The 19,051-nt window shown below is 38.3% G+C and overlaps 1 protein-coding gene and 1 long non-coding RNA gene across 2 annotated transcripts; one reads left to right on the forward strand and one right to left on the reverse strand.

Annotated features, from left to right (window-relative positions):
• Positions 1–1,931: 1,931 nt before the first annotated feature.
• LOC149960229 (uncharacterized) lies at positions 1,932–9,748 on the reverse strand. The gene is made up of 2 exons (XM_090167415.1): positions 9,027–9,748; positions 1,932–2,145 (listed from the first exon to the last, which is right to left on the reverse strand). Exons 1-2 carry the CDS (start codon positions 9,746–9,748, stop codon positions 1,932–1,934), a joined length of 936 nt encoding a protein of 311 aa, XP_090023541.1.
• A 7,509-nt stretch (positions 9,749–17,257) lies between these two features.
• LOC149960230 (uncharacterized) lies at positions 17,258–17,756 on the forward strand. Its single transcript, XR_016478407.1, has 3 exons — positions 17,258–17,288; positions 17,371–17,455; positions 17,521–17,756. It is a non-coding gene; the product is annotated as an uncharacterized LOC149960230 (long non-coding RNA).
• Positions 17,757–19,051: the final 1,295 nt, after the last annotated feature.

The following is a 19,051-nucleotide window of genomic DNA, read 5'->3' on the forward strand; positions in this document are numbered from 1 at the left end:
TAACGAAGATAACAGCGCTGAGAAAAACGTTCTGGGGATTATGGTTAACGGGGGAGCAGAGAGAGTCTACTGATTGCGATATGGTTAACGAAGATAACAGCGCTGGAAAAAACGTTCTGGTTAACGGGTGGGGAGGGGGAGGGAAACGAGAGCAGAGAGAATCTTGCTGTTACCGTTTGGTTAATGAGATATCAGACTGATTATCTCATTAACCAAACGGTAACACTTCTCTCTAATAGGCTTAGTCACTTAGAAACAAATTGTTATTGTTAAAACTTATTTCTTTCATTTTAATAACGCACTTTTGATACTAGTTTTGTTTTTTTTTTTTCAAAAAAGATAAGAATCCAATGCTTAGTGAAATTAAACAATTGGGTCCAAGGAATATTAGAAACTGCACATTTGCGCGTTTTTCGACGTTTTGGAGGCCACTTTTTGATGGCCATTTACTCGGATACGGTTCAATTGAGGAAATCGTTTCTTAGGACCTTTTTCACTTCTGGTTACCTAAAGATCACGTATGAAAATTTGTGCCAGACTTTCTTGGAACACCCTGTGTATATAAATCTCAATAAAACTCACGGGGTAAATGTAGTTTGACTCCTGAATCATTACCGTCTTTAAATTTTGGTATACAGGTTGTCCCGTTTAGGGCACCCTCGATGTATAATACGTCTTCTATGGATCGTTATGAATATAAAATGTCTTATGAATATGGGTTTTTAATTAATAACTAAAATTAAAGATACAAATTTGTAATGGCTTCCCCCTGTCTTGTTGGGCCTAAAGGGGTGAGAAACTCTGTCAAAAGCCTCTGAGAGATCACTTGATATAACGTCCACTTGAACGCGAGTCGTGACTGCTGGCATGACGTCAATTGTAGATGACTGAGTATCACAGAGTAGTCAGGATATACGACGGTAGCTCTTAGAATCACTATTTTTGAAAATTAGAGACACCGCAACGACAATGCGGCTGTAGAGTGAAGGATTGAAGGGGTGCGAATATATTGGCACAGCCATAGATAAAATAACTTCGTATAGATAGGAAACTTCAAGGAGGCAAACAGACTCTCACGAGATTGCCCTGACATATAGTGACTGCCCCAGTTGGCTGTGTTCTCATGAGCGTATAACATATTGATAAATTTGAGGTCGGAGTCTTGGGAATTAACGTATTTTGCAAGGTAAATGTCTTCAAATATACCAAAAATAGCGTTTAAAACAAGCTTGAAATCTTTACTGAATGCTATTTCTTTAGTGCTATTTTTTAAATTTGCTCTCAGTTCAAGAAAAAGTACTTTTAATACATATAGCTCGCTTAAGCCTTGCAATTGGGATTGCGTTACACCAAGGTTCTAATACGTACTTCAAGAAGTGCGAACTTCACCAAATAATATTATTCGGGTGCCGCCACCAGATGTCGTCCAAAATTATGGCGTCACTTCTACAACATGAAGTTTCCTATCTATAAACGAAGTTATTTTATCTATGGGCACAGCCTTTGAAGACGAACAGTGGGATGTTATCTATGCCTTTTGATTTTGTAAGCTTTAGTCTTTTGATCGCGATAAGAATTTGAGCTTCGTTCAATTGGATATAAGAGAGTGGATCGAACATGACCTCATGACTGGTAAGCTGATAGCTATACTTGTATCACGAAGAGTGTCCGAAGCAATATTTTGAAAGTTAGTTGAAATTTATTTAGCTAAAGCGACCAGGTCTGACGTTATTTTCGCGTTTACGGTGAGTGTGATCGGAGGCGATTTGTTTTTCAGTCGGTCATTGACGAAGTTTCACAGGTTTAAGGGTTTTTTAATGATTTTTCGTAAATCAGGTCTGCATTCTGTTTCTTGACACGCGAGAGCAATGATTTGACGGTTTCCTTCAATAATTCGTACGCTTCTCTATCTCACGACTGACATAAACGTTTCAATTTTCGATTGTAGTATTTTTTATCCTAAAGCTCATACCAGCTTTACTGAGTAGTTGACTCGTTCGACATGTAGATTTAGGAATGAATTTGTCCATTGTCTCTTGAACACGACATGTAAAGTGATAAACGCTTATATGGCCTTTTTCGTTTTGAACGTCATTTAGTTGGGAAAAATTGCATTTCGAACAGACGTCGATGACCGCTTGCATCCTGTGGCGAACATTAGAATTGTAGTTGATATTAAAGAAGTTAAGCAGGACGCTCTGTTGAGGTTAACGGTAATAGTAAGTGTAGGGAGCTGTTGGCTCGCGTGGCGTGAAGGGCTGGCCACCACCCTCCTACGCAATGTAACCTAGCCAACTGTTTAAAGGCATTAAATGTCGCTCGATGGCATGGGCATAAGGTGCTTCCTAGGGTATTAGCCTAGCTGATTATTATCAAATATGGCGTCGTCTTCAAGTTTTAAAAAGCTCCAACTAAATAATAATAATAAACCCGAAAAGAAATGATCACGTAACTACCGACGTTGTCTTTCAACGTCTAGAGCATCCTACTAAACCTATCTATTAGATAGAAGTGAACAGTCTACTCGAGGGACGTGAAATTCACCTTGGAATATTAGGTCGTCTTCGATATAATAATAATAATAATAATAATAATAATCAGCTAGGCTAATACCCAAGGCACCACCTTAGGCCCAATTAAGTCATCTAGCGACTTATAATGCCTTTAAACAGGTACCCGGGTTACAATGCGTAGGAGGGTGGTGGCAAGCCCTTCATGCCACGCGAGCCAACAGCTCCCTACACTAACTATTACCGTAATTGAGAATTTAGATGATAGTAGAGCAATATTATTTTTTATATTAGAAGAAAGTAAAGAAGCAACTTTATAATTACAATTCTTTTTAATTAATAAAATTAAAAGTTGAACAACGACTAGTTTCGCTTCTTACAGAGGCATCATCAGGTCTGATTAGGCAAGTGGTCGACAAACTAAAAACGAAATAACAACAAGTCACATGTCATAGATTCGCGATAAAATATTCGCGGTACCAAAGTTCGGCTAAAAAAGCACACGGGCCGTTATCTCTATTAAGACTACAATTTTCTTTTTTCTTTTTGGGAGTGATTCTAATAAATTGAGTTTAAAAACGTTATTATTTTTGATTGCGTGATGGCAAAGTCTGGGTGATAAATACAGGTTCCCAATGATAAGAGTGGCGTCGTTTGAAAATTTTATCCGTGCAAAGCGCATTCCCTGAGAAATTCTAAGTCTGATGAACGAATGATCGTTAAGTCGTTTTATTAGGTTATAAGAACTTCGCCTCCAATAAGCAAATACAATATATTTGATCGAATAGCATTGTAATGATCAGGGATCCAGTCAGCTGAGAAATGGAATTCAGCTAGCCAGGTCTCAGTGAAACATTTGTACAGTTTTAAAACTGTTGAATAGAATAATTGCATAAAGTATTTTATTTTGTACGAAGACCACGTGAATTAAAAAAAATCTAAGGCTAATGTTTTAATTTATAAATCCTCCTGAGCAGTAGATGGGGCAGGGTAGGGCTACCGTGGGCATCGGAGAAGCTGTTAACAAGCCGGTCTTTGTCCTCTCAGTTTCCATTTCTTTAATGATGGTGGTAGATTTTATCGGAGTAGAAGCCATGGACTCAAGACTCAGGTTTTCTATCCTTGTGAAGTGGCTTAATGAATTGGCCGACTGACTGCCTATTTAACCAAGTGTTGAAATCCAATAGTGTATCGAGTTCAGATTCGTCTGCCAATACATGGAACGAGGAGTAAGGAGAAAAGCCCGTTTTAAGACGTACGCATTCATCGTGATTAAGTTATTCTCCTGTTTTAAGCCTTCCTTGAATTCCCGACGCGTAGGAACCGGGGGGGGGGCAGGGGGGGGCAACGCCCCTCCCTAGAATTTTGCTGGGAGAGGCAACTAGTGTTATTGTTCCCTCCAACTTTTTGGTCAGTTTAAATCTTCAAAAGGCTCAAATTATCATTTTAAAAGCTTATTAAGCTTATAGAACCTCAACTGTGTTTAAATTTCAGTCTTTTCCCGTCAATTTAAATATTAGTAAAAAGAACACAGGCATTCGGAGAACCTACTTTTCGTTAAAAATGCAAACCCATTCTGCAGATCCCTTTTCGTTTCTCTTTGCCCCTCCAACTTCTAGAAAGTTCCTACGCCCCTGGAAGTCTGCTGACAAAAACTACCTTTCGACGAGGTGGCTTGGTTTTTGGGACAGCTTTTGCCTTTTAGCAATGTTTGGCATTTTAAAGAACTTAACTTAACTCTCAAACTATGGATACCATTTCAATTGCTTCTTCAACTCTAATAATAATAATTATTATTATAATCAGCTAGGCTAATACCCTAGGCACCACCTTCACGTCTATCAAACGTTTTTATCAAACGTAATATTCTAAGCTCACTTTTTTCATATTTGACATTGGTAAGTCGTTGCATGGTTGATAACATTTTATTTCTTATTAATCCATTTGAGTAATTGAAAATGTTTAATTTTTATCTTTAATACCATGAATTTCGATCAATTAATCACTTTAAAATTACTTTTATAAGAAACTCAAAATGAATTAATAATTGAGATAAATTTCTTTATCATCGTAAAAATTAATTTTGTTCTTATTTTAAAAGTGTATAATGATATTGATACCGTTTAATCGTTTCAATTTTTTTCTTAAAATTATTATTGCCCTAGATTTGGCAAAAATACATCAGTTTTAAATTTGTGGTTAGGCTAACCTCATTCAAAGTACAACCATTATAACAGGATAATAAATCCACGTACCGCGTACTGCTCCGGTTTTGTTACCGCTGCTGTTAAATAAATTATACGAGTAGTCACCTCAAGGCAAATTAGACTTTGAGGTCAAAGTACTATATTTTTCATGTCATTGTTGTAGTTAAACAGTACACTCTGCTCTTAGCCAAAACATCGAGTCGCTTTAAGCTGTTAAGGAAATCAATATTACACTTCGTTGTACACTCAAATATCGAGGAGCTGGCTCGTAGCGCCGTAGGCATACATTATAACGAAACCCCGCTTTGAAACTTTCTTCATGCCATTAATTCGACGTCACAGATCCCAATGCAAAACACCAAACGATCCGGCGAAATTGTCATGTTAACACCATGGGCGTCTAAATGTCATGCCCGACCTATAAGCTACGAATAGGAACGAGACCCTTATTTCTAGTTCCTTTTCATATTTCAACATTACAATTTAATTTTTCTTCTGATGTATGTTTTAATTTGTTTTCGAAGTTATTTTTTAATTTAAATAAAATGTCTCATGGCCAAAATGTTGAACGAAAGCCGTAGCAGGGTGTGGTTGTTGAAGCTTTTTAGTAAGCGCTTTCAATCTCTAAAAACTAGGTCATCAAATTTCAATATCTCTGGCACGACTCACTGATTGTTGTTTTTCAATATTGCGGATGGTTTTGCTGTGCAACCTTATTTAATATTCACTTAGATAATGGCAATAGCTGGAGTTGTGAAACACAATTCCGATTAAACAAGGAATTTAAGGACAAAAGTGATTCGATCAGAAATGTCTCAAGCTGATAACTCAGAATTTCAAGTTAAGGAAGCTATACCGTTATAGCTTTATCCTTATCATTATTACTATTATTCAGATGGGAAAATTTCCCACGAAGTTTGGTAGCATTTTGTTCAAAATTAACTTGAATAATATAGTTGAAATGACAATAATATCCCTCCATAAATAATAATTTGACCTTTTTAATTCGTCGGCATTATACAGGTTTTTTCAAAAGGTTATGCAAAAATTTTAAGGAGTTGTAGGGAATGAATTGAGAAGTATGCCTGTTTTTTCCCCATTTTCTTACGATGAGTTAAAAGAGCACCAGAGAGCATCATAGTGTGGCCTACTAGCCCCTGGAAGTAGGCTGCAACAAGCGCAAAACCAAGCAGCAGGAAAATGCGAACATTGAGGATTGGGGTCGTGTGATAGGTAAAAAAGGACTTTGTAAACAAATCGAGGTAACCAGCGTAAAAAAATAAACTTAAGCAGTATTTAAAGTCCCTGCTGCTGGGTTTGGTGCTCTCTCTCTGGCGCTCTTAACTCATCGTAGGAAAATGCGAAAAAAACTGGCATACTTCTCAACTCACTCCCTACAACTCCTTCAAATTTTTGCATAACCTTTCGAAACACAAAGAAATTAGATAGGCTATAGCAAGTCCGGGCCAGCTAATATCTTCCTTGCATAGCTGCACGTGCTTATCTCAAATTTGAGTCCAAACGTGAGCTTGAGATAGTATCTTCCTAATATATCTAAACAAACTATGAGCCCGAGAGGAGACAATCTAATTTTGACATAAATCATGAGCTGGAGCCGAGTCTTAAATAAATGTGTATTAAATACTGAGCCCGAGCTTAGACCGAAAAAATATGTTGTCTATTTTAAATGCCGAGCCGAGAGCAGGAATTTTATTGTGGAGAGATTAGTCCGAGGTTTAGTTTTACTAAATTTATGAGACTTGTCCGAATCCACTTTGGTATTTTGGTTTTAGAGACGAGCTATCATTTCTCTCCCTAAATACAAGTGTTTAATTTTTTGATATTAAATTCTTCATTACAATGAAAATATGGTGAAACTACGTGGGTCTCTTCGTATTAGCATAAGTTACTGATGAGACATTATTAACTTATGGTCTTAGCTAGTTCAGCGATTGCGTTTTGTCGTTGAGCGCCACCTACTACGAGTCCTATTTGGAATTAATTTTAAATTGTTAATTAAAATTCTGTAGTTAAGAATGAGTCCGAGACGAGTCATTACGATGCCATAATGCAGTGTTGAGCCCGAGACGAGACTTTCGAAAGAAACCAAACATTTTGAGACTGATCTGAGAGCTTCTTAGAAATGCACATGATTCTGAGTCTGAGAAGAGACCCTTTTCTTTCCTTAGTTTTAAGCGAGTGCGAGCCGATTCCTCATATATTTATTTTTGAAACTGAGCCCGAAACAAGCCCATATTAATTTTAAGTAGAAATATTAAGTACAGCTATGCTTTTTAGACAAGTAGTTCGTTGAGAGACGTAGATATTTACGCGAGTTTAATAAATTGCTAAAACTTTCTAATAACTTGAATTTAAAAATAATATTAAGGGTCCAAAATTGTAAATTTGAAACTAATACTTTGAGAGATGTGTTGTTTTAACAGCGTTGCCAAACGTACTATAATTATCGTACATGTCGATAATCTCACGCTAATTTTCGAGGCGTACTATAATTTTAACTGCGTACTATATAGTACGTTATTTTCGATATTTCCTCCAAGATGTACTATAATTTTCAAATAGACTCCACTAGAAGGTGGGGTGGCCGAGTAGTTAGCACTTTCGCCTCGCAGCAAGAGGAGCCGGGTTCGATCCCAGCTTGTGGTACTGGGTAAATACTCGGCTCGATCGTGTGTCATGGCGGGATTGCTTCCACCCTCCTACGCGTTGTAACCCGGCCACCTGAATCAACGGCTTCAAAAGTCGCTTAATGACTTAGACCAAAGGTAGTTCCTTGGGTATTAGCCTAGCTGATTATTATTAACGTCTTCGAAGTGACATTTTATATTTAAGCAATTGAGTATTTTTATGTAAGTTAGTTTAAAAACCATTTATATTTTTAAAAGTGATATTTAAAACAAGTGAAATTTTTGGTTCACAGTTCCTAATTCAAAAATAACAAATACTTCATTAATTTCTTGTTTCATGCAAGCTTAATTTTTTAATAGGCTGAACTTTACTTTTAAGCTTTTACGGTATTTAAACTCAAGGTATTTCGTATAAAAAAGCACTCAACCCAACTACGCGCTAACAATCAGTAAAAAAATTAAATTTAGTGCCCATTCTCGTTGCGTTGCTAACGTACGATAATTTGATTTTCGGGAACTGGCAGCGATGGTTATTTAAACGTTTTCAAAATTAAATAATGAATGGTACGGTACCAGAAGTAAATGAACCGGAAGTTATCAGACTGCTATATTCCCCATGTTGGGGGCGTTTTCCTTATGAAGTTACATTTTTACCTCGAATTTGAAATTTTGTGCGTTCCGAGGCCGAAAAAAAACGTTTTTGTTTTTATGAAACCCTTTTTTTATACATAGAAATAGCTATACCAACAATTCCCAAGTGCAATTTACAACGTCAAAAGACGTGGTTTTGATAATTAGCTTTTATTTGACTCGATTTTCTCATCATTTTCATAAGGAAAACGCCGTCTGATTCTGAGCGCTATTTCGATAACTTCAGTTCATTTACTTTTGACGGTACGTTTTCAGTCTTTAAAGCACAAAATTTCGGAAAAAAAATAAAATAACAAAATTTTACATTGTGTATAACTAAATTATTATTTTATAAAAAGGGTTTAATAATTATGAAATCTTAACAATTACAAGATTCGAGAAAAAATTTAAAAGTCTTATATTATTACACCAAATTACATCATCTACACTTAAGATGAAACCCTACTAATGCTCAATACCAGGGGCGTGCCAACCACGGGGGCAGCGGGGCTGACTTGCCTTCGTTTTTTTCACAGTGAGGGCGCTGCCCGCGCTCATTTATTTATCAAGGTATGTGCTTATAATATGGTTTTGGCCCCCACTCTCGTAAAAACGTTGGCCCACCCCTGCTCAATACCGTTTTCTTCCACCAGATCGGGTAAAAACTCCGTCAACACACCGCTGTATTAAAATTTTAACGCCAAGGAAGAAATCGCATGGCGCTACACATGATTTTTTTTAATAAATAGGCCTTTGTATAGAGTATTATTTATTATTAGTAAAAGTTGGGTGGTTGGGTCCATTGTGCAGCCCCAGCCATTTAAACATGGAAAAGCCCAGTCTTAGAAACGAAGCGCAAGATTTGCTTCTCCGGGATGTTGGAAAAATCGCTCGTTTCCAACCTATGCATACCAAGGTACTCAAACCTTTGAGCCGCGTAAGAATCACAGACACAAAGGACATGAGAGGAAGTTTCCTCCTCTGCAAGGCATGCCCTGCACAAAGGACTCTCACTGATACCAATCAGATACAGATGTCTATTAAGCTGGCAGTGAACTAAAAGTAGGCATGTAACCACCCTTATACTACTCTTAGAGAGTGAAAGCAAGTCAGTTGCTCTATTCATAGAAGGCCCAGGAACAAACTCCTTGGCCTGCCTCTGACCCTCCGTCACAAGCCAAAGCCTGACCTGCCTCTCAGTCATAGCGCCTTGCATATGGCTGCGAACCAGGCCATTGGGTATTGGAATAGCAGGTTCAGCACCTAAGAACCTAGCCTCCGCACCCTCCTTGGCCAGAGTGTCGGCCATCTCATTGCCATGATGCCCCTTATGACAAGGCACCCAATATAGTTGAACCCTATTATGGGTGCCCAGTTCCGAAAGGAGATCCAAACAGCTAAGAAGGAGCTTAGAAGTAATACTAAACTGATTAGGAGCCTTAAGGGCAGTTTCACTGTCCGAGAAAATCTGAATAGTCTTGCCTCGATACTTCTTTTTAAGACAGAAGTCTACACAGAAGCAGATGGCTGAAATCTCAGCCTGAAAAACAGTAGCAAAAACGCCAAGGCTCTCAGAGAAGCCAAACTTCTTAGTCTGACAATAAACTCCAGCACCCACCCCTGAGTGAGTCTTGGAGCCATCCGTGAACCAAACAATTTCGCCCTTGGTTCCAAACACTGTGTCGCCAGACCAGTCTAAACGACTTGGAAAGTAAACACTAAACTGCTTTTCAAAGTGAATCTTTGTGGCCATGTTGTCAGAACCAATCAATAAGATAATAATAATAATAATAATAATAATAATAATCAGCTAGGCTAATACCCAAGGCACCACCTTTGGCCTAAGTCATCATGCGACTTTTAAAGCCCTTAAATCAGGTGGCCGGGTTACAATGCGTAGGAGGGTGGTGGCAAGCCCTGCATGCCACGAGATCGAGCCAACAGCTCCCTACACTAACTATTACCGTTAACCTAGACAAGTTTTTATGGAAGGGGAAACCGAAGAACTCGGGGGAAAACCCCTTAAACCAGTGGGGAGAGAACTTGCAAACTCAACGCAGAAGGAGTTGTTCCGAGTTTTCACCCAGTGCCACAAGCTGGGATCGAACCCGGCTCCTCTTGCTGCGAGGCTAAAGTGCTAACCACTCCGCCACCCCACGAGAATATTGCCGAAAAAATTTATTGAGACGGAACTCCCAATTAGCAGGCCTCCACCAACGATTATGCAGTAACCGATGGGCAGTCATAATTGCATCTTCCTCTATATAAAGATGAAGCGGTAGAATATTCAGGAGCACCTCCAGAGAAACGCTTTGGGCCGTTCTCATAGCTCCTGTAATGCTGACACAGGCCAGACTTTGCACAGTGCGTAGTTCAACCTGAACTGATTTAAGCACTACCCTCGGCCACCAAACCACTGCTGCATACGTCAGCATAGGTCTGATTATCATGGTATAGATCCAATACACAACCTTTGGGCTAAGACCCCAAGACTTGCTTATGGTACCCCTTACTCTCCAGAATAACATTTTTGCCTTCCTGATACTGAGGTCCAGATGTGGCTTCCATGTTAGTCTACTGTCGAGAATAACACCGAGGTATTTTACCTCAGTCGATTTGACCAGGATGGTCCGAAAGAAAGAAATATCATTGAACAAGTCATGCACCTTCCTCCGAGTGAAAGGAATCAGGCTCGTCTTGTCAGGATTGACGGTGAGGCCTACATCCCTACACCAGCATTCCACAGAGATGAGAGCTTTTCTCATCATAGTCGAAATGGTTCCTGGGAACTTCCCAGTAATTATCACTGCGACATCGTCAGCATAACCGTCAAGTTAAAGGATCTGGATTTATATCTTTTTCGCGATCAGATCGATTTGTCTCTTCTGACTCTAACAAGGAGAGTAATCAAGGTGTTTGTTGCCGATTTGATTCAAAGTTGGGCGTAATGTAGACCTATATGAGATATGAAATTTCCCAAAAGGAGACGTGGCACTACCCATTCGATTTGCTCCCTGTTGGAACGAGGGTCTTAGTAATAAGCGAAAATTAGTACGAACTGCGCGAAAACGTATGCAAGTGACTATGGATCCTTTGGTGGGAGAGCGCTACAAGTAAGATTTCATGTCTCTCCAGCGATAATACAAGAGTCTGATTAGCTCCTCCAAGTTGGATTCTTGGCAGGATTTCTGCTCTTCTGGGTCCAGGGAGGATCCTTACTCTCTCCCTTATAAATTCAAAACCGGCAGGGTCAAACGTAAGAATGCTGTCTCCGTTGTGGAAAAAGAGGATGGCCCGCTGACAGAGAGACTCGCTGAAACATATAAAACTATTCTAAATTATCTTTATAAAGACGACTGGCATGAAGATGACCTGGAAGTACACAAGGAAATCAGAGAGTTTGTCGAAGCTCGTTACGTTGAGAGAGACGACGTGGATTTTAATGCGGATGAAGAACTTAATGTCATTGATCCCTTTAAAAGGGACAAAGCACCGAGTTTTGATGGCATTACAATCGAATTTTTTAATATTATGTTTTTAGTCTCTCCCTTGGTTTTCGTGCGCCTCTATAATGAATGTTTGACTCTTGGTCACTTCCGAAAAATTTGGAAAGTGGCAAAGATTGCATTATTTTATAAGGAGGGGAGAGAGAGAGATAGGCGGAATATGCTAGGGCAAACCGTCCGATTCCTCTCCTATCGGTAGTGGGTAAAGCTCTTGACAAACTCTTGTCAAGACGATTATAGATGGGTTCAAACATGGCCGCTCTACGACGCATGCTTTATACACCATCGTCGAGAAAGTTCAGCATAATAAAGAGGGTTATCTGCACACTAGTCTTATCTCCCTTGACATAGAGGGGGCCTCTGACAATGTCTTGGTTCCAGGGGTTCTTCTGAGACTTCAACACGTAGCTTATCCGATAAACTTGTACTATTTATACAAGAATTTTCTCGGCCATAGGGTAGCATCCATTGATGTAGGCGGTAGTGTTTTCAGCAAATCCCTCACCAACGGGTGTCCACAGGGATCTTGTAGTGGACCTCTACTCTTTAATTTAGTGATGGACGGCGCTCTTAGTCGGGTTTACCCGGTGGCGAGTGCTATTCAGGCTTTTGCAGATGACCTACAGGCAATGGTCTCGAGTTCTTCGAGACGTGGCCTTGAGTTTCTCGGTAATGAAGTTTTGGATACTCTCCATAGTTGAAGCACAATCTATTAGTTGACGTTTTGCGCAAAGAAGACCATTGCAATCACCTTTGCTAAAACAAAGGTGATGAATCGGATTCCAATTTTCTCTCTCAACAACGAGATAATCCTAAATTTCAAAACCGATAAGGTTTTGGGCGTTACCTTGGACCAAACTTTGTGCTTCTTGCCTCACTTCTGGGGGTAGAAACGCCATTGGAAAAAATTAATAGAATAAACTGTTCTAACAATCATACGTTTCTGGATACCGTAAGCTTTAGTCTTGTTTTAAAAGCGTAATCCTTGCCCAGAAGTAAAGCGGAAGCGTTTACGCTCTTATGATTTATGTCATAATTATTGTTATTATTTTACATTTGTAACCTCGTAAATTAATATAAAAACTCACATATCCATGGGAATAGAGTAAACCACTCACATAGAGTGGACGTTTATCAGCGAAATATGTTAACACTTTTCATACGCAACGTCTTGTTTTCGAGGCGTGAAATAAACAAGTTGGCCTAAAGGTAAAGTACAATATCTATAAAAAAGTAAGTTTATTTTTAAATATGTAAAAACATCACCATTGCTTTTCGGACTATATGTATTCACGCCTCGGAAACTAATTGTACCGTTAGGATTTATGTTAGGGCCTTCCACTCTATGCGAGTGGGTTACTCTATGTCGATGGATATGCGAATTATTATATTAATTTACGAGGTTACAAATGTAAAATAATAACAATAATTATCTTGAAAAGAAGGGGCGCAGTCTTTAACACTAAGGCTACCTATTACTAATTTTAGGAAGAAAACGCAGCATAAAACAAAAAAGGGGGCCCATACCATCGCCCGACCATGCTTATACCCGTGATCAGTAGGAAGAAAGCGCTTTTCCACCGCCGGGTAGGCAACGCTGCTTTATTGACGATTTCCGAATGTGAAATTCTGAAAGGGTTAATAGGGACATTGGTACAAAAATGAAAAAAGCACGTACCCTTTACAGTATACTACCCTACCGATTCGGCATCGTTCGAGAAAATCATATATTGAATCGAATTTAGTAAGAAATCTGTATGGAATATTAATCAATTCAATACAGTCCAATACGATGAATGAAATAAAAGGAATCAAATCGAAAATTGAACGGGAAGTGAGTTTCGATTGCCGAATGGAATAGAATGATTTCCCAAGATTCGTTCGGAAACCAATCGAACCACCGAACCCGTGTCTCGACTAATCTGTGAGCTACGGAAAATAATAATAATAATCAAATAGGCTAATACCCAAGGCACCAACTAAGGCCTAAGTCATCGAGCGACTTTTATTCCCTTTAAACAGGTGGCCGGGTTACAATGCGTAGAAGGGTGGTGGCAAGCCCTTCATGCCACGCGAGCCAACCGCTCCCTACACTAACTATTAACGTTAACCTCAACAAGGTTTTATTTAAGTCAATACTCATGTCGAATAATTATCTCCAAAGACTACTTATTCTCTGAGGTATAACCAAATTGTGACATCTCCGTAGGGGTGTAATTAGTTCCAAACGAGTGAAACCCAGGGATCGCACCTAGCGGCAAAACCTACGCCAATGCGTGTCCTCCTTGTTATGAGGAATGTTTTAACTGCGCTTGAACTGGACTGCGATGTCTAGGCATTTTCAATTTTCAATCCTCAGTTTGGGAAGTCTCGCAATTTTTTTTAATTATGTAAAGGGGCCGTTATCAACCGAAGACGTAACTGTAACATTTACGCTCTTTCGATTCGACACCTTTTTATTCGGGTAAAAGAATCGAGTATTCGCTACGTTCGTATTTCTGAAATAGAATTTGACTTCTTATTTAGTTCGACCATTTCTAACCGTTAAGGTCCTATTTGAACGGTAAATTTGGGAATTGTAAATCGAAAATTCGGAGGGCCTTACTTTTTAGGAACAAACGTTACCTCAACCTTTATAAGACGAATTAATACGTTCATAAAGCATGCTATGCTAATAATAATATGCCTCTCTTAAATTTAAAAATATATTTATATTTCAGGGCGAACCAGCAAAAAAACGGCGAACGGATTCGGACTGAAATTAGAAGAAATGTTTTCAATTTCACCCGATAATTATTCCTGCATTACCTCTCAGAATGAAATTTATTATGAAACAAGTTGGCAAGTCAAAATATACCTCTCTTCGGAAGAATGGTCCCTAGTGGTATTAATTTCTCGAGAAGACCCTCAAAGAGATCTCCGCAATTCAGAGTTATTTACGTAAAACGTATTCTCGGTTCAATCCCTGCCCGGTATAAAATTTTAATTTTAATTTAAATAATTGAGACGAGTTTGATTTATTCAGAATATTATAAATTAAGTAGTTACAACAACGAGTTAGACTTACTAAAACAATGCACAATTGAATTTAACCCTTTTTACAGTACATGTTTATCAGTTGAATATAATACGAAGCAAATTTTAATGAAATAAATATCTACAGATGGTATTTGTATTTTTCTCGCTTACGAAATACTTGCCGCATCTCTAACGCTCATTTTATTTCAACACACGTAGACTTCCAGTTGACGTTGTGACACGTACCGCATGAAAAAGACCAATACCATCCAATTTCCAATATCATATAATGACTACGTTAGAAATCGTAGATATCCAAATATCCACACCAAATATATTTACAAGAAGCAAAAACCTTACCATCAACCGAGCACAGAGAGCCACTTTACTAACCGATAGCTCTTAAAGCAATAAACGTTAAATTATCGACTTTGCATTAACACAACTATATATAGGTCGATAATAAAACCCGTATTTAAATAACAAAAAACTAACAAAGTGGACCACCCACAGGGTCTACCCTTTAACCCTCTTATCTCGGCTGACTGCGCTAAAACAAGATTTGACCTTTAAAATTGCATACGTAAAATATAATTCACAAAAGTGTAAAATGTTGTAGGAAAAAAATTGACGTCAATAACTTTATAACAGCGTAAAGGACTATCGCTTAGCTGTTTTTGAAAAACACCGAAGCCTAACAAGCGTCGGTGGCTGAGGTGTTAGAGTAAATCTCTCCACGCAGCAGACCCAGGTTCGATTCCCGGCCGGCGCCAATTAATCGCTAATAGACACTAAGACGAATACCGTGAACAATTGGTGGAAACCCTGCCATTGGAAGTTGAGAGGTTGTCAAGCACTCAGCATTCGGTCCGTCCCAAAAGTCAACAAGAAAAAGTTGGAGAGAAAATGCACGTACACACAAACATAACACAACCAACACTAACACAACACACTCAACACCCACAACCGTCATAACACAAACTTAACATTCACACCCTACACATAAACATTAAAATAACGTAATATCCAATCAAACTGCATCCACACTGTCGCGACGGTGAGCGTAAAACCATCAAACCCAACCGCATTGTAATCCGTTAACGCTCACCGTCAAACGGTGGTTTTGCCATCCGTTAGACTTCGCTCCCTAATTCCTAGCAACTGCGAACGCAAAGAGCCCTAGCAACTGCGAACGCGGTGATTTCAACACAAAGCGTACGCAGTGATTACACTTTGGCCCGAAAATGCGTACGCGTTCGCAGGACACACACACCCTCACACACACCCACCCACAGACACGGTGATTGTATAACCCCTCCAGGGTACAAAGTACCCTCGGAGAGGTAAACACTAGAGATATTAGTGTTGATAACACTGGATCTGAATCTTTGTAAGTTGAAAAGAACGTGTTAATACTAGTTAATTCATATTAATTAGTCATTCCAGTGACTGAGAAGCTCAAATTCTAATTTATATTTTCTTTCAAACAGAATAATTCCCGCAAATTGCAAAACTACATTCTGCTATGAATATGAGCTTCCAAAGCTTCCCGGGACTGCGACAAATACTGAAAAATATCATATTTTATCTGAGCAGCAAAGAGAGTTTACGGATAAATAAATCCTCGTGATTTTGTCAAATGAACTAATGCACGTATGCTCCTTGTAAGTTATTTCTTAAGAAATCTACTGTGTTTCACTGATAATTGTACAGATTGCGTGTTCTTTAAATGACAATTAAATGTCTAAATAAGAATTAAACGTAAAACGCAGTATACTACTTTTTTCAATTGAGAGGTGTAGCTTTATTATGGTCCTAATCGACTTGTTGAAATCTTTATATAACATAATACGTGACAATGTAAAAATATTAAACATTTTTCAAAATTTAGGTATCCAATTTCGTGGGTTGTGGTTGCGAGAAAACTTGTCAGGAACTATCCACACTTGGGCGTCACACCTGGATCAGGATACGTATGTTGCACCCAATTAATAATCATTCGTATGTTGGTATCATACGTAATAATTCATAACTGTGAACACTTATTTTAGGTCAAGGTTAAAAACTTTAGGTTTAAACTTAAAGACGATCCAACTATAAAGGGAAAAAAATTGGAAAAGCAACGTGGAAAACGTAAACCACATCTAATTTGGAAACAGAATCTACCGTGATGCGTTTTGAAATTCCTGTAAGTGTTCCGCGTCTTATATAACATTCATTGTTGTTAGTCGGAAAATTTTCCGGAAAATGACCGAGCAGGGGCGTAGGAACGTTCTAGAAGTTGGAGGGGGCAAAGATAAACGAAAAGGGGTCTGGAGAATGGTTTTTAATTTTTAATGGAGTGTAGCTTCTCCGAATTCATGTGTACTAGTTACTACTATGCAAATTGGCGGGAAAAGACTGAAATTTACGGCCGTATTCTGCATGACCCCGCAAGTAAGAAGGGAAACGCCTATCTTGCTTCGGCCCTACCATTCGACGAGAGCTCACTGATTTCCCTCTTCTTCCCCCTCTTGCTTGGCCAATTGAAGGGCTGCTTTAGTGTGACGTATTACTTGTTTTGAATTCCAAACTTCCGGTTAAAATTTTCCGACATTTTTAATATCATTTGTAAAGTGAATTTTGCCGAAACTGCAATGGGAGTTATTGCTGCTGTCTTGGGAGTTGAAGCGATAGGCTTAGCGGAAGAAGTAGAAATTTTTAACGAAGGTAGCATGGAATTGAGAATGTTGAGCTAAGCGCATCATTGGAGAAGCAGGTATTTAATATGTATGTTACAATCGTTGAACATAAGGTTTTAATTGGCGTTTTTTTTACAGTTAAGGATCTTTTCAACATGTTTTTTTTCTAGTAACCACGAAACTGGGCTACGTTCAGTAACGCTCATCAACACATGCGGCTTACCGGTACAAAATTATAAAATTGAAGAGCCAATGGTACAATACTCTTTGTAAATTATGATTACATTATTAATTTGGAAATACAAATATTTTATTTGCAGATGCGTACTACCGAATGAACTCTGCGCACATAAATAATACACATTCGCATGTATATTTGGGTGATATCTTTGCACGTTGGCTTAGTGTCCTAACCCACAAGGGCTGGGGCTTAAAAATACGTCAATACGAATGATATTTACCGTAATGTTTTTTATTTACTGTTAGGGCCGATGTGTCGATGGAATATAATTTTATCCTGCTGTCTCTTGCATAATTTTTCGAACTTTGAAAAATTTCGCCCGTCCTGTTACAATTGGCAAGAATATTTTTCAATCAAGAGCACTAAACTCAGTTAATTCATTACTTAAAGGTAATATTTATTTTATCACAATTGCTTTTTACTTAAATTTTTTTCCCTACTCCAGAAGCTTCATTAATCTTCCGAATGTCTCACTCTCTCTGGATGCAGTCAGACTGAAAAGGCTGAATGTAACAATTAACAATTATCTCATCGCATCATTACCACTCTTTATATATTGCAGATTTTTCACAGAAAGCCCCTATTCAGATGTAAATACTACCAGGTACTCCTCCATACGACAATTATGCAATAATATGTACAAGTGTTTTCTCTTAAGTGGTTCATTTTTAAGTATGTCTGGATATTATCTGCCACCAGTATTGTTATTTCTTGCATCAGTTTTTAGGTTGTTCCAATTTTGTAAAATCAGATGACGAAATTTTGTGGTCTAGCAAAGCAGATTAACCACGAGTGCAACTGTTTCCCATCGATTATTCTGCCTATAGTTATGAGCACTGCTTTTATGCCGCTGAAGCTCTTCACATTTGGGTTCCTTAAGATGGGGAATAGAGGCTTCCACTTCCTCCACAGTATAAGAAGGGTCTTCATCACCCATTTTTAAACAATTGCTTAATGCTTACGAAAATATCTCACAAAACCGAACTGAGTCAAATATTTATTTCACAAATTTCTACACATTTTCCAAACAATACTAAAAAACTATTTATTTTTGTGATTGGGAGAAAAAAACCTGTAGGGATGGCGAATGGGTGAGCAGTTATTTCCATAAGTTGATTTAAGAGCCATCCCTATTTGAATACAGCCAATTATAGCAACATAAAAGGTGTAATTATCACCACCGCCTACATTTGGCTGTTGGAAAAGAGCTCCAGCCGCTTAGTAACTACTGATAATACAATCACTAGTTCGTTACTCCTACAGGTTCCTATTTTGATATGGCTTATAGGTGCATAATTTTATATGGCCTACAGGTTCATAATTCTTGCTAGAATATAATTCCATAAAGTAAACGAACTAAAGAATTTTCGTCACTTGTTGGTAACTTCACGAAGCTCTTCTTCCGTTTTCCCCGCGCAACTAAGTGCTCAAAGTTGGCTGTAAATTTATGTAAATTTTATTCAATAAATTGTACACTAAAGCTGAATATGTAATAAAAATATTGTCAAAAATAATTATATTTTTATTCTGTTTTAATTTCAAACAAGATTACCATGGAAGGCTATTTTTAATTATTGTTATTATTCTAAAAGATGTTGTTCTAAAGTTAA

The sequence above is a fragment of the Leiobunum rupestre genome, chromosome 2 (genome assembly GCF_980474605.1).
Source record: "Leiobunum rupestre chromosome 2, qqLeiRupe1.1.hap1, whole genome shotgun sequence".
In the NCBI taxonomy this organism is placed as follows: Eukaryota; Metazoa; Arthropoda; class Arachnida; order Opiliones; family Sclerosomatidae; genus Leiobunum; species Leiobunum rupestre.

Bases quoted from the DNA above. Each gene is read 5' to 3' on its own strand.
- LOC149960229 (XM_090167415.1), bottom strand. From the start codon at position 9,748: ATGGCCACAAAGATTCACTTTGAAAAGCAGTTTAGTGTTTACTTTCCA. The intron at 2,146-9,026 runs GTATCTGATTGG...TGTTCGCCACAG, and splicing joins TGCCAGCTTAATAGACATCT to GATGCAAGCGGTCATCGACG.